Here is a 16872-nt window from a genome sequence, read left to right as displayed (position 1 = left end):
TGGCTTCTGCCACCCACATATTCTACTCCTGAGGGTTATCTAACATATCCATTGCATGGCTTTTCCTGGTGCAGCACATATGCTTCTTCCTGCTCTTTAAACAGTCAAGCTCTGTCTTTTCTCTTTCTTTACAAAGAAAGTCAAGGAAATGGGCATCACAATTAAGGCTTATTCCAGTATGAGGAACCTTAAGATGTAAGTCTTTTACATGGAAATATATTAGAAGGCATCGAGAAGGAAAACACTGCTTAGTATTCAAAGGTATAAGTAGGAGTTATAACCCAGAAGTCAGCTATCCATGATGAAGAAAAGAAAAAATGGACAAACACATTAACAAAGGTGTAAAAAAAAAATCTTAAGCCTTGGGAGGCTGAGGCAGGAGGATCACAAGATCAAAGTCAGCCCCAGCAAAAGTTAGCAACTAACTAAGCAACTCAGCGAAACCCTGTCTCTACATAAGATACAAAATAGGGTTGGGGATGTGGCTCAATGGTCAAGTGCCCTGAGTACTGCACCCCTCCAATATTTTTAAGCCCAGAAAGACATGTTAGACATTCACTAAAGTATGTGTTACTGTTAACACACAACTTTCTTCACAAAACTACATAGGCTTTAATAGTACACCTGGCAACTGCATTTGACCATTTATCTCAGAAAAATTAAACTGTGTTCACTCAAAAACCTATATACAAATGTTCAGAGTATATTTGTAAAAGCCTAGACCTGGAAACAATCCAAATGTCCTTTAGCCAAAGAACAGTTTAATGAACTGTAGTATATCCATATCTTAAAACTGGTTGTGGGGCTAGGGATACAGCTCAGTTGGTAAAGTGCTTGCCTCACATGCACAAGGCCCTGGGTTCAAATCCCTAGCACCACAAAAAACAAAAACAAAAACAAAACTGGTTGTGATGGATGTGAATCCGCAATTATCTCAAGAATTTTGTAAAAGGTAGAAAGGTGCATTAGAGGAATTCACTCCATTTCAAATCAACATGTAGGCAAAAGATACCTCTCAAGTATGAAGTAATTAAATAATTCTCCCCAAATGAAAGAAACATGAAAAGGAAGGTTTCCAAGCTAAATCATTAGAGCCTATAGATTAATTTTATAGACCATAATTTCTTATCCCTGAAGGTCATAAATAAGGAGAGTCTCGGTTTAATATCTAAAACAAACAATAAAATGCAGTTCATAAAATTACTACTGATTAATGGATTTCTCAGTAAACCCAACAGAAGGAAAAATCAAGCTGGGTTTATTATTATTAAGTTTCTTCCAATTTGAAGATGGAACATGTCTATAATTTTAGCAACTCAGGAGGATGAGGCAGGAGGATCACATGTTTGAGGTCAGCCTGGACAACTTTATAAGACCCTGTCTCAAAAAATACTAAAAAGGGCTGGGGATGTGGCTCAGTAGTAGAGAACCCCTGGGTTCAATACCTAATATTGAAGTGGGGGGGTGAGGGGAAGGGGAATAAAGCCTGAGGTATTTACTTAGTCAAATTTAACCTAAAATGAAGAATCTACTTAAATGCATAAGGCAGGATTTCTGACTGTGGGGCCTGGAAAACCCAAAGGTACATCGAAGCTCCAAGGGAAGGAAGAGATCCAATTTTGGCTGATTCTGAATACCAGGTCTGGTAACAAAGGGGCCTTAGGAAAATTAAGGCCATAGTTATTGTGGCTCCCTCTTCATCCTCCTGATTTTTTGGGATCACAGGTGTTCCATTATGCCCAGCTTCATTTTTCCTTCTTTTGGGTTTACTAAGAAATTCAGGAATCTGTAGTAATTTTATGACCCACATGTTTTTGTTTGTTCCAGATATTAAGTAGAGCATATTAAACCAAGACTCTCCTAATTTATTACCTTCAGAGATGAGAAATGGTCATTTTTACCATCTACTGATTCTGATTTTATATTAGGTCCCTACATGCTTCATATGCTATTTCAAATTTATTGTTATTATAAGTCTACACATAAAGGAAGGTACAACCATTAATTAATTTTTAGTAGGGAAACTGAGACTTACAGATTAAGAAACATCTTAGCTCACCCCCTGGCCTATACCCAAAGGACTTAAAATCAGCATACTACAGAGATACAGCCACAACAATGTTCATAGCTGCTCAATTCACAATAGCCAGATTGTGGAACCAACCTACATGCCCTTCAATTGATGAATGGATAAAGAAACTGTGGTATATATACACAATGGAATATTAGCCACAAAGAATAATAAAATTATGGCATTTGCAGGCAAATGGATGAAATTGGAGAATATCATGTTAAGTGAGATAAACCAATCTCAAAAAACCAAAGGATGAATGATCTTGCTGTTAAGCGGATGACTAAACATAATGGGGGTTGCAGGGGGGCAAGAATGGAGGAAGGAGGGACTGTATAGAGGGATAAGAGGGGTGGGGGGAAAGGAAAAAAAAAAACAGAATGAATCAAAAACTATTACCCTAGGTAAATGTATGATTACACAAATGGTATGCCTCTACTTCATGCACAGAGAAACAAGATGTAACCCATTTGTTTACAATAAAAATTAATTAAAAAAAAAAAAGAAACGTCTTAGCATTTTCTGTTGCTAAAACAGAATTCCACAAACTTAGTAACTTACAAAGGAAAGTGTATTTGGCTCATTGTTCTGGATGCTGGAAAGTACAATGGTATGGTACCAGTGTCTGGTGAGGGTCTTTTGGCTGTGTCATAACATGGCAGAAGGCATGGCAGAATAAGAGAGAGAGAGCATGCAAAAGAGAAAGAAAAAGTAGCATATTCCCTTTTCTAATAATCAACTGTCATTAATAACTAACTCACTCCTGCCATAATATGAATCCATTCAAGAGGGCAGAGCCCTCTTATCAGGCTTCCTTCTCAACACCACTATATTTGGAACTAAGTTTCCAACACATGAATTTAGAAGACACACTCAAACCACTGGAGCAAGATAGGTATTTTAATAAATTCTAGTTGTTTACTAAATCTAAGTTCTTGATATTGGGAGCAGAGGGAGTAACCTGTACTAATAAGCTGTTCTCTAACCCAGTTGGTACACATAAATAGAAATGGAAAAAAAATGTTTTATATTGATACAAGAAATTCTTCTGCCAAGTCAGAAAATAATCAAAGCACCAAACAACAAAATGCTCACTCCAATCATATCTGTAATGTTATTTAAAAGGTAAAGAAAAAAGTATGCAATTTATTAAAAGACATAAAGGAGAGGAAGCAAAGGAACTGCAAAATAAGAAATTTATCTAAAAGAAGGAATAAAAAATAAAATCCAGGACTGGATATATCTCCTAGTTGGTAGAGTGCCTGCCTCACATGCACAAGGCCCTGGGTTCAATCCCCAGCACCACAAAAATAAATAAATAGATAAATAAATAAATAAATAAAATAAAATCCGCATTCCAAAGATGCTTAGACTTCTACAAGAAAAAATCTTCCAAGATAATCACATTCATACATCAAATTAATAGATGAATTTCTGGATCTGGCTTTTTGTTTTATTTTTGTCTTTTATTTATGATACAATTAAATACCTTACATCCCCAAATTTAAGAGGGGAAATTGTAAGGAGTATACTAAATGAGCTATTTGGCGCTCATGAGCCAAACCAAAGATGCTTTTGTTCTTCCTTCCCTCTGAGAAGTCAAGCACACACATTTGACTTTTTCTTTTTTCCCCTATTCAAACTCTAGAAGATGTTCTCCCAACTATATAATTAACAGTTTGGTCAATTCACTGTAAGGAAAAGCCAGGATGAGAATGTATATTAAAATCAGTATTTGAAAAGATAACCTGTCATCTCCTTATCAAAATAGTAAGGTTTAGGACATCCTATATAAAGCCACAAATTTACAGTTTCTGGTCCTTTAAACATATTCTGTGCTCCTCCAATTAGGGATATTTCAAGAATGTGATACAAAAGTATACTTTGACAAACCTTTTTCTAGAGAAAAATAACATTTTTACTAATATTTTTATTTCTGCTGATTCCTTAATCAGTTTTCTTCTTAACCCTATCTTTCTCCAGCCCAAACAGATCAACTAATCAAGGTCATTAGTGAATAAGGACATGTAACTGAGAGAGTGCACATCAGGGCTTACTCATCTGTGGCATACATTCAACCTAAAATATCCTCATGTGGAAAATAAGAAAAGCAAACATTGTCTTGAGGATTATTTTGCACACTAAATTATTTAATTTATGCAGTAAGTCCTGAACATAATGTCTCTGGAACATAAGGTCTAGAGATGGCAAACCTCCAAAAGTATACAACAATGAAGGTAATACTGAAAGAAGAAAGAGGACAGGCAGAAGCTTTCTTCCTCAACTATAAAGTTTGCCAAAGTTTTGCTGTGATCTTGAAGATATTTATAATATACCAAGTCTATAAAGTAAAAAAACATTCAGGATAGATATCCTATACGAAGTCCAATCTGGTTATTCCTCAATGGCAATATAAAGAGGGAATTGGTAGAGGAGTAAAAATGTATTTCCACTTAACAAAGTGTGGCAGCATTGAAAATGCCTGGTATCAGGGACCAGGAGGTCTGTTCCAGCCCTGTCTTTTCCTTCAAAGGGCTGCATAATCAAGCAAGTCTCATATCTCTTATAGACCACATGTTCCCAGTCACCTAAACAGGATCACAGACCAGATGATTTCTAACAGCACACTGAATTCTACTTTTCCATAAGAGAAAAGGAACAAGGGCACTGCATGAACACTCTTGTAGTATTTAAAAATGACCTCTGGTATCCCTGCCTAGTAAGTCTGCTTACTAGAAAACTTACAATCTTACGAACTCCAGATTTGTGTACCAGTTTGCTGTGCTCCTCCTGTCCCATCATTTCCAGCCCTCCTCTCTAACCTACACCTCTCCTAGACTCACCCCTCAATACAAGCCTGGTTTGCACAACTTAGATTTAAAAGTGGCCTCCATGAAACACAATAGTGCAAATATTCATATCTAGTAACAAAGATATACAAATTTATCATTCTCTTCTGTAATTACTTCTAAAGATAGGAGGCAAAAGCAAAGCAGAAACAGAACAAGCTTAAGAATTTCAGTAGTAAGGAAATTTTTCTGGTTTAAGCAGAGCAAAAGAAATTTATAATGCATAGGACCCCAGGCTGAATTCAAAACAACAAGTAATACAAAGAATAAACAGAAAGTCTTTTGGAGTTAGAGGTGAGTAGAGAATGGGAAAAAATGATCATTCCAGTCCAAGGTTATTCACATTTGAAAAGTTAAGCTAGCACACACCAATAGAGAACATGAAAGATCACTAAAGATTATTGAGATATTACAGAATCACAAATAATTCCTGCTGATTCTTATTAAGTAAGTCTGATAAGACTGTTATGGGCTGTGTTCCACCCTGTCCACAGTGATTAGTTCAAGAAGCGACTACTATTTCAGACAGATCAATGAAAATCATTTCACACATTTCTGATAAAATATTCAATGCCAGACCAGTGAAAATTAGTTCAGGCATTTCTGGTAAAATATTGGAAAAGAAAGTATTCTTTTTATTGAACTTGAAACTGGATTTACCACATAAGAGAAATATTGCCAACCTTTTTCAAAATGAGTTATCACTGGGCTGGGGTTGTGGCTCAGTGGAAAACACTTTGCCGCCCATGTGTGAGGCACTGGGTTCGATTCTCAGGACCATATATAAATAAATGAATAAAATAAAGGTCTATCAACATCTAAAAAAACATTTTAAAAAATGAATATCACTGAAGCATGAAAACTTTACCTATGGCTTTCAATTAGGAGTACCATTAAATTATTTTTGTGTGTGTGCTTTGTATCACTAAAAACTTCCTGAATGATATGACTATAAAACCTTTATATATGCCTGATTTTCTGATGGATCATAGGAGTTGAAAAGATGATAATTTACTCTCATAATCCTTCAAACAAAAAATAGGCCAAAAAAAAAAAAAAAAAAGCCATAGTATAAGAATAGACTGACCCATTAATTCAAAAAAAGGAGAAGTATTCTTGGGGCATAGGTATCAGGTCATCTTTATACATGTATGCATATTTTATATTATAGTACTCAAATACTAGGATGTGAAAAAGAGAAGACAATTGCTAAGATAGCTGGGAGAGGATTTTAAAAGGAATAAATGAGGTAAGAATTAAAAGTCTTCTGTAGGAATGTTTAATAGTTGAAAACATAATGATTTGAGTGTTCTCTATAGTAGGATATATTTCTGGGAATAGGGAGGTGAGATGAGGATTCAACTCTAAGAACAATGCTTCTCAAGCTCTATCAAGGGCACCTGGGAACCTGTTAAAAAAACATATTCCAAGGATTCCTCTGAAGAGACAATAGGACCTGTGGGGGGTTTTCACATTCCTGAGTGAATGAGGGGGAAGAGTTTTCTGTTGGAGGTCGACAATGCCAGTGATCAATTAATTACTAATAAACTTATCTAATCAATAAACACAAGAGTCAATACTCTTTTCAAATGGAACAAGGTGTGGCGAATTGGGCCATACAAGATCTGGCCTCCAACAAGATGGAGAACCCACCTTCCTTTATTATAGTTGCAGAGGTAAAGGGGGCCCAGACCAGGAATGCTTCCTTCTGTGAGGAACAGGATGGGGGGTGGTGTTAGGGAAGCCATTTGCTTAGGGAATTAGCATTTCCTCAGGAGTGAGCCACTCTGTACAGGGCCCACTTAATCCTGGCAGTATGGAACAGTCTCCCATGACTGCCAGTTCCTAGGAGTCAAACTTCTGTATCCCATGGCTCAGCTAAGCCTGAATTTTGCTAAACATGGATGGCTCCCCACAAGTACCTTTGGAAAAGATAACCATGCCTACTCATTCCTTCCTTAACTCCAATGGGAAGACCATGCAGGAAAAGAGCATTGTTTCAGAGAGGGGGGTGGGGGGCTTTTCCAGATGTGTGGAATACTTTTTAATATTCAACACTCCATTATGAAAAAAGAGATAATTTTTGTTCTCTCTCTTCCTCTTCCCCCCTTTTTCTCTTCCTTCCTTTCTATCAGTATTAGAGATTACATCTAGGAGTGCTCTACTGATGATATCCTCAGTCCTTTTTTAAATTTTTATTTTGAGAAAATGTCTTGCTAAGTTGCCCAGGCTGGTCTGGACCTTGAAATCCTTCTGTCACAGCCTCCAGAGTAGCTAGGATATATAGGTTTACACCACCGTGCACAGCTGAAAGAGTTTTGAGTCACTTGTCTATAGAGGCAGCTTTCAGATTACATGATGCAATTCATTGGAAAGGTCTCAAATTCAATTTAGTGAGAGCAGGATTATGGTATAAATAAAAAGAGAATGCATAAGTCTTTTAGTTAGAACTGCCAACTTCCAGCAATCTGCCAAAATGACAAACATAAAGAGAAACAGGAGAGGCAAACTAATGTATGTTCTGCAGGCATTTGTTTTTTCTTCTCTATCCTTTCTTTTTCTTTTTTCTTCAGGTGTTGAAGATTGAATCTGGGGCACTCTACCACTAAACTACATTCTCAGCACTTTATTTTGACAGGAGCTAAATTGTATAGGCTGGCCTTGAACTTTCAATCCTTCTGCCTCAGCCTCTCAAATTGTTAGGATTACAGCTGTGTGCAACTGCAAATGGCTCTATATGCCATTCAAGAAACAAGGAGTTTTTCCTTTGGCCACATATATGTGAATCTACAGAAAAGGTAATACTTTAGACATTGAGAAAATGGGCATTATTCAAAAAGAAATGCCTCACAAATATTATTGGCACAAAACTGGAAGAGCTTGCAATGTTACCCAGCATGCTGTCTGCACTGTTGTAAATAAACAAGGGCAAGATTCTTGCCAAGAGAATTAATGTGTGCATTGAGCATATCAAGCACTCTAAGAGCCAAGATAGCTTCTGAAACTTGTGAAGGAAAATAATCAAAAAAAGAAGGAAACCAAAAAGAAAGGCACCAGGGTTCAACTGAAGCCACAGCCTGCTCCGCCCAGAAAAGCACACTTTGGGAAAACCAGTGGAAAGGAGTCTGTGCTGCTGAAACTCATTTCCTACAAATTCATGACGAAACAGATATTAACTGAATAGAACTGTGGTGTCTTCCCAACCAAAGAAACATTTAAAGCAAATTTTGAGTCCTAAAAAAAACAAAAGAGAAGGAATGTATCAAATTGGTTAGTGTTGTTCATGATATGTTTGTTTCAGTTGTTTGTGAATGTCATGTGTATGTTGGGGGATGATGTAAGATCTAGAAAGCCATTGACTTAGATTTAGCAAGAAAACGGTCTACTATAGAACTCTCCAAATCATCATACAATAATAAACTTGAATGACCTATGAGCAGCTTATGGACAGAAATACTCTCTTGGAACAATTTTTTGAGACTTCCATCACACACACACACACACACACACACACACACACACACACAGTAGCAGCATTCACAGTACAAGTCTTTCACATCCATTAAATTTATTCCTATTTTATTCTTTTTGATGCTATTGTAAATGAGATTATTTTCTTAATTTCCTTTTGAATAATTTGATGTTTCTATAAATACAAGTAAGTTTTATAGGCTGATTTTGAAAACTGAGATTTTGCTGAATTTATTTATTCTTTCTTTTTTTGGTGGTGTCTTAAAAGAGTTTTTTAGATACTTAGATCATATCATCTATAAACAGATAATTTTTCTAATTCCTTTAAATTTTAGATGCCTTCTGCTTCTTTTTATTGATGGAAGTGCTCTGGCTACAGAAGCAGAAAGTGAAATGGTAGTGGGGGAAGCAGAAATGGAGAAATATTAGTCAAAGGATGCAAAGTTTTAGTACACAAGGTAAGTAACTATAGCATACTGCCTATAGTTACTCATGCTATATTGCATTATTAAATTTTTGCTGAGAGGGTAGATCCAATATTAATTATTCTTATCATAAAATTATGATAGTAATGATAAGAGAGTACAATGAAATTTTTGGAGATAATGGATAGGTTTATGTCATAAATTGTGCTAACAGTTTTGTGGGTATGTACTTAGCCTTCAAACTCTAAGTTGTAAACATTATGTACCACTTCCAGCATGTCAAAAAAACATTTTTAAAAACAATGTTGAAGAAAATGAATTATTTTCTACACCAATTATGTTGCTATGTAAGCCTTACCTGAAATTGTCTTTTGGTAAGAAACATGTTGATGTCTCCACAGAGAAATGGCAGATCTCTCTCGGTTTTGCAATCTGGTTAATCTTTCTGCTAGCCCGCCTCTGTTTAATAAATTATAATGCATTAAGTTTAGTTTTAAAAAAAGATTCAGAGTAATTGGAACATATATATTTTATCTACCCCAATTGAGAACAGACAAAATGTGCAAGAATTTTAACAAATTTTTTATATTATATTTTCTTCCTGGAGGCTCTACCTTCCTTTTCAGTTTTTACTTTTATGGAAGTTCCTTCTCTTGATTCTTAAAAACATGAACTAATATGTGAATATTCCTTCTAACATTCTTAGAAAAATGACAGTTAAATATCAGTTTAATTCCCTATTTTTTCTTAATTCACATACTCATTCCATAAATAAATACTGCTTACTTGTAACCTGCTATATGATAGGTACCAGGGATACAAACATAGTTATGCATCATGCAGTGGGGGTGAGGGGGGAAAGTCTTAAATTGATCAGTAAATAAGGACAAACAGATAAATGCAAAGTGAGTTCAGAGTTCAAGAAAAGAATAACCTTGCCAAACTGTTGATAGGTAGAACACTCAATTCAAAGTAGCTAGGCAAAGGCCCAGTATTTGAAATTCAGAGATAACTGAGAGTCAAACACACAGCAAGAGAACACCAACAAAGGAAAACATTCACGAATGGTAGGAAGACAATATGGAACAACTGACATACAAACACTTCACAGGAGCCCTTAGTTATCAATGAAAATACTAACTGATACATATGTTTATAAATATAGTATCATAAATATGTATGTATAGCACACACAAACACACATACATAGAGGTCAGCAGCTACTAATACATTTATTATAAATATTTTTTCACTGTAGAAGGATGCAATACCTTTATTTTTATTTATTTATTTTTATGTGATGCTGAGGATCAAATCCAATGCATCACATGTGCTATGCAAATGCTCTACCACTGAGCTACAACCCCAGCCCATATTAACACATTTATAACCTCAAGAGAAATCAGGATCAACTGTTAATCACTATGGTGATCACATAATTTATCAATGTACTACATAACAGATTATAAAGTGTGGGGGTCCTCTCTGCCACATCCTGCATGGAGGAGGAAAGGGTTAACTATTGGAGGAGGATGTTGGTGGTTTTTCTATCTAGTACCAAAAAACTTATCTACTCAATGAACACACAAGAGCCAATATTCATATTTTATGAGAGGGGGCATGCCAGGTCTGACCATACCAGCTTTGGCCTCTTATAACAACATGGACTTGCCCAGCTCTCCTCTATTTATAATCCAGGTAAAGGGGGCAAGGACCGGGAGGAGCTTCTTCTGTGATGGACAGTATAGGGTGGAGTTAGGGAAGCTATTCTCTTAGGGGGAAAATTCCAGATGGAGATAGGGAACCACTCCCACTTAGCACCACACGCTTCCTGGCAGTTCCTAGAAGCCAGGCCTCTGTGTTCCATGGCTCAATCTAGTCTGATTCTGCTAAATAAGGATGGCTTCCCACAATGTAGCCTTTCATTAATCAGTTCACTATATTATCTCATTGTTACTCAAATAATATCCTCTTTAGGTAGAAAGAATGGATATCAATACATACATCACAGATGATAAAATCAGAACACAGAAGTTAAAGAACTTACCCTTATATAACTACTTTATATGAGGAACCAGCAATTAAATCCTGAAAGAAGTTAGTACCTGGTACTTATTAAACATTTAAGAAATGGCCATGATTGGTGATACTGTTTTGGTTATGTCTTTAACAAGCACACTATGCTCTTTCCACTACTATTCAAAGATCTTATCTTAATACATACCATATAATCTCTACCACCTGCTGTTTTGCTACATGAACCAGTTATTTTGAATGTGTTTATGTCTATGTGAAATATACATATATATGACTAAAAACGAACCCCCAAATCCCTCCAACTCAGAAATATACTGAAAAATTTCTTTGTGTACTTTATATTCCACTTAACGTGTAAATCCCCCTTCATATCATTCTGTTCATATGAAGAAACTCATTTCATTGGGCAGATGAATGTACACCTAGGTAATCTTGCTCCAGAGTTCATGCTCTCAGTCTTAATAGTATGCCTACCATCTCTTGAGAAACACTATTTAAAATTAAATTCATAAAAAAGATAAGATATATTACTCAGCTTTTCATCACTGTGACCAAATATCCAACATGAACAACTTAGAGGAGGAGAAGTTTATTTTGGGCTCATGATTTCAGAGATTCTGTCCATGGTTGGCCAACTCCATTGCTTTGGGTCTGAAGTGAGGCAGAACGCTATGGTGGAAAGGCAGCAGTGGAGAAAAACTGCTCACCCTACAGCAGCCAGGAAGGAGAGCCAAGGGGACAAGATATAATCTCCAAGGGTATTCCTTCAGTGACCTAAATTCCTCCAACCATGCCCTATATGCTTATAGTTACCACCTCATTAAGCCATTCAAATTAGAATGGACTGATTAGGTCCAACTCTAATAAGATATTTAATCATTTCAGCACCTGCATTAATTAACACAGGAGCTTTAAGGAATACCTCATATTCAGACTGGAGTATTCCGCCCCTTAGCCCCCAGAAAGCTCATATCCATCTCACAATGCAAAATGCATTCAGTTCATATTCAAAAGTCTCCATAGTCTTAACGGTCCCAGCATTACTCAAAAGGTTGAAGTATCCTCTGAGACTCAAGGAAAACTCTGTGTGAGCTCCTGTAAAAATTATAACCAAGTTTCATACACTAAAACATAATGGCACAGAATAAACATTCCTATTCCAAAAGGGAGGAATAGGGGCACAGAAAGGAGGGATGGGACCAGAACGAGACCAAAACCCAGGCAAAATTTCCTATAGTTCTACCTCTGGCATTTGGGATACACGGTGTTGATTTCCAGATGGCTTGATAGCTCTGTCCCTTTGGCACTGTTGGATGCAGCACTGATGGCATCTCTCCACAGTCAACAGCTTTCCTCAGCAGACAGACCACATTACTGGAATCTCTTAATTTCTGGGGTCTCCATTCCAACTTTGGCTTCACCTTCACAGCTTCACAATTGCCCTGGCAGGGTCAACTTGCAGCAACTCCAACTCTGTTACAACACTTTGCTTGGCCTCCCAGGGTTTCCGTTGAACTCTTGGTGAGAGCCTCCATAACCTCTTATCTCCAATATCCTACATTCCTGAAGAACCAGCATAACAAGGATAACTCCAAGATATGCTACCAGTTCAAGCAGTAGCTGGGTCCCCTGGGACTATGGCTGCAGAAGCCTGAATGCCTGGGTAGCTGAACATGATAAAACAACATTCCTAGCTCCTGTGTATGAGACTGTTCCCCACCTAGTCTCTTATCAAAGGAAGTTTTACTTTTATATGCTTAACATATGATGGATGTGGCCTTGCCAATTTCTGAGATTCCCACAAGCCATCTTTACTATTGTCTGTGTGCACTGTACTTAACTTCTCTTTAGTGGCCATAATCTCTTCATCAACCACACATTCTTTGGTTCCAATTTTGCACTCACTTCTCTGGCCAAACAGCAGGTTTTCAAAATCCTTCTGTTATGCTTGCTGCTCCCAAGTAGATAGCAATACACATGCCACCACCTGAATGCTTTGTTACCTTGAAATGTCCTTTCTCCAACTATTTAGTCTATCATCTTTAAATTCAGACTTATAGTCTTGGGACATGAGTAAAATGTAGCCAGATTATTTACCAGAATGGATCATAAATGGCCTCTAGTTCAGTTTCCAATAGAATTTCCATTTCCCCCTCTGAAACCTCAGGAGCACAGTCTTCACTGTCCATATTCCTTTTAACATTCTGGTCTTCTGAGCTCCCACCAGAATCCTCATTAAGCTCCACTTACACATTCTAAGTCCATTCCGGTCTGCACTCCAAATTTTTCCAAATTCCTTCTGCAAACCAGTTCCAAAGATTTCTGTAACTACACGGTCAGTTGAGTCACAGAAATGGACCCACTTCTGGTACTAATTTCTGTGTTAGTCAGCTTTTTATTGTGATCAAAATACCTGACAAGAACAATTTAGAGGAAGAAAAGCTTATTTTGGCTCATGGTTTCAGAGGTTCAGTCCATGGTGGACCAACTCCACTGCCCTGAACCCAAGGTGAGGCAAAACATCATGGTGAAAGGGTGGTGGTGGAAGAAAACCGTTCACCTCATGGTAATATGCTTACCATCTCTTAAGAAACAGTATTTAAAATTAAATTCATAATTAGATAAATTACTCAGCTTTTCATCATTGTGACCAAATATCCAACATGAACAACTTTGAGGAGGAAAAGCAAAAAAGGCAAAAAGAGAGGCAGGAACCAAGAAGACAAGATACAATCCCCAGTCCTCCAGTGACCAAACTCCTTCAGTTATGCTGAACCACCTATGTTAGTTACTATTCAGTCCATTCATATTAGGATGAATAGGTTATGGCTCTTGTAGTCTAATCATCTCACATCCTGTATTAACACAGAAGCTTTTGGGGGATACCTCATATCCAAACCATAACACAAGAAAAAAGCAAAAAACATTGTATTCTTTATATAACTATCTAGATAATTCTTTCCTGAATACTGGTTCTCAATGCTATGACTTTATAGAGGTTAAAAAAAAAAAAAGAAAGAAAAAGAAAAAATAGAAAAATACAAAAGTAGTATCTAGTTGAGACCCACGAGAAAACTATAGGAATTATAGGGTGAAAATTAAAAGCATAAATAAACATGTATACAGAAGTTGTATACAATAGGGAAAAATTCAAATTCTCAGATAAAATCTGTGTCTCCTGTAGAGTTTAGGCCTGGGTGGAAATGGGAGGGGACTGTGCTGATGCTTCACAAGTCACTGGCTCTCTGCTGTGAATCAGCCAACAGAATTCCTGAATGAAATTTTGGTCCGACAGAACTGGACTGAATAATGGAAAAAACATGCCTCTAATCAACAATCCTATTTCAAGTAAGAACTTATCCCCACATAAAACAAAAAAAAAGGTCAAAACAGAAGTTAATGAAGGCCCTGCCATCTAAATCCAAATTAACCTTTCAAAGTAGTTAGTCAGGTTATAGTCACATAAAATCCGAAACTCTAACTAAATAAAAATATAATGAATATAAAAATATAATGAATCTATTAACAAGTTAAGATAACCTGATTATTTTTTCTGTAAAATTGGTGACCTATCTGAAAAGATTGTCAACACCAATTCAACAGTCTAAAATTTCTATAAAATCAATATGAAGACATGAGAAAGAATAAAGATTAAAATATTTAAATCAAAACACTAATTAAGATATTTAAATAAAGTATACAATTAGGCAAAGAAAAAATAATGAAAATAATATTTTTAATTTTTGCTTTCTGTCAGATATAATAAACACTATGAAAAATAACCCGATCATAAAGCTGGGGAGAAAGTTTTATTATTAACAAAATATTTAAATATCTACCTAGATAATTTTGCATGGGTTATTAGTTATACCTCAAATAGTATCCTCTATAAAAAACCAAAGAGGGGCAGGGGGAGCAAGCAAGCCCAAAAAGAGATCGAGTATTATTCCCATGGAGAAACACTCCAGACTTGGAATGCCAACAACCACCTCCCTTGAACCTCCCTAGCTAAAAATTTTTTCTTTTAATTTCAGCTTTGTTCATGGTAGATAAGGAAAGTCTATTTCTAATACTTCTTTTGTCTTTAGCAATAGTTATTTCTCAGACCCCTGCTCCTCTGTGAAAAAAAGTTGCTTGTCTTTTACTGGGAGCAGTTTCAGGTTATCTGTATTAACAAATATTTTAATTTAAAAAAAAAGTACACTTCAACAAATCATATATTTTATGCAGGAGTTTTAAAATCATTATTAGGTGAGACAAGAGGTTTTCTTAATTTAGAAGCTAATTCTACAGAGTCTTCATTACAAAACAGCCCATGTTACCTTTTTTCCTGCTTCAGAAGGAGTCAGTCAACTGTCATCCCTTCACCAAAGGAGACAGTGATCACTGCCCTTTCTAATCAACTCATTAGAACAGCAAGGCTCATTAGAACAGTATATCTTCCATGCCTGGGGCTGACAATCCTAATCACACCAAAGTACCTCATTTTAAAATACGGAAATAGTAACTTTAAAGGGATGAATGCAAAATAGTCCTCTCACTTGGTTTTTCTTAGAAATCACTAGAAGAAAGCAATCATTTGCATATTGTTGAATCTACTTTAGTCACCTCCAGTGACCTTCTTGCTTCCCCCAGTACAACCCAGTAGTGAGTACAAACAATGCTATCTTTTGTCCTCAACTTTTCTTATCAATGGAACTGGAAGGTCATTGTCTTGTTCTTCACTGCTGATTCCAGATCATCTTGAACCCTCCCTAGATTCCAGCTCTGGCCCAGCCTGCCTGCACTGCACTCAGGGCAGGCACCTTCTGTGCTACCCTACCACCTTCAGAGGCCTTCCCTGGCTGCTGGCTACCATTCCTGTTGATTTCAGTGCCTGCAAGGTTTTGGTGCCTCTTTTTTGAGGTCATATCTTCTTCGCTTTGGGTATCGCTGGGATTCAGAGTCACATAACTGTGACCATCTTGAGTTATAACAACCATAAATGTCCCTGAGTAACCCTGATCAGTTTTCCCTGCATTTATTCTCAGCATACCATAAATAAAACAAAACCATTAGAATAGTATGTGCAGCTGTATGACTGAACTGTGGTACCATCAGTGACAGAAATGTGCCTGATATCTCTGATATAACTGAGATAAACCAAGTCTATCTGTACTTGGATGAAGTTGCTTTTGTTCTGAGAACGTTACAAAGTCCCCTTCCTCCAACCCAAATTGCAGGGATCCGCTGGTCTTACTGTAACCCATGATCACACTTTTGTTGGTAAGCCATCAATAAATGGAACTCTGAGTAATCTGGATCTGTTTGCCTCTTTCATGGCTCCTTGGGACTGGTTCTTATAATAGGGACCAGGTTTTCTAGAACAGGTATACAACTTGTATCTTATTTTATGAAAACAAAACATGGGGAGCAGTTTAGAACTTTCTCACTATGCTAGCTACACCTGTCCCACTGGACTCTGCCACATCCTTAGTTCTTTCCTTCACTGTCATGCACAGGACAGGCCTCTGTTCTCCTACCTTCCCTCCCCCACTTCCTCTCCAGGACATTAACAGAGCTCTTATTCTACTTTCTGTCTTCACTGACCCTCCCCAGCATCTCAAGTACTGTCTCTCCTATTTTATTCAACCTATCTAGAGCAAGGTAACCCTGAACTTCAAAATAGGAATCAGGGTACCATCCCCATCCCTGTGCCACACTCCTTCAACCCAGGCTCTCCTTAGTATGCATCTTCTCCTTAGTGTATATCCACTTGACCTTTTTTAAAATTAGTTCATTATAGCTATACATCATAGTGGGGTTCACTTTGACATAATTACACATGCATGGAATATAATTTGCTCTATGTTATCCCTGGTACCTCCTCTCTCCATCCTTTTCCCCCACCCCCTGGTCTACTATACTAGCTTTCCCACCATCTATGTATTGTTTTTATAAATTAATGCTCTATAGGTATACATAAAGGTGGAATTCACTGTGATACATTCACATGTGCACACAGCATAATTTGGTTAAC

General features: G+C 36.9%; 1 protein-coding gene across 1 annotated transcript in view; it reads right to left on the bottom strand.

The window, feature by feature from the left end:
- SPIDR (scaffold protein involved in DNA repair) overlaps positions 1 to 16872 on the bottom strand; it is a 461819-nt gene that overhangs the window by 302029 nt on the left and 142918 nt on the right. The window contains 1 exon segment of the mRNA XM_079136512.1: positions 9175 to 9275. Coding sequence (XP_078992638.1) covers positions 9175 to 9275 — 101 coding nt within the window.

Source organism: Sciurus vulgaris, assembly GCF_902686455.1.
Source record: "Sciurus vulgaris genome assembly, chromosome: 1".
NCBI classification, from domain to species: domain Eukaryota; kingdom Metazoa; phylum Chordata; class Mammalia; order Rodentia; family Sciuridae; genus Sciurus; species Sciurus vulgaris.
Note: the sequence above shows the minus strand (reverse complement) of the source record. Positions and strands in the feature narration are given on the sequence as shown.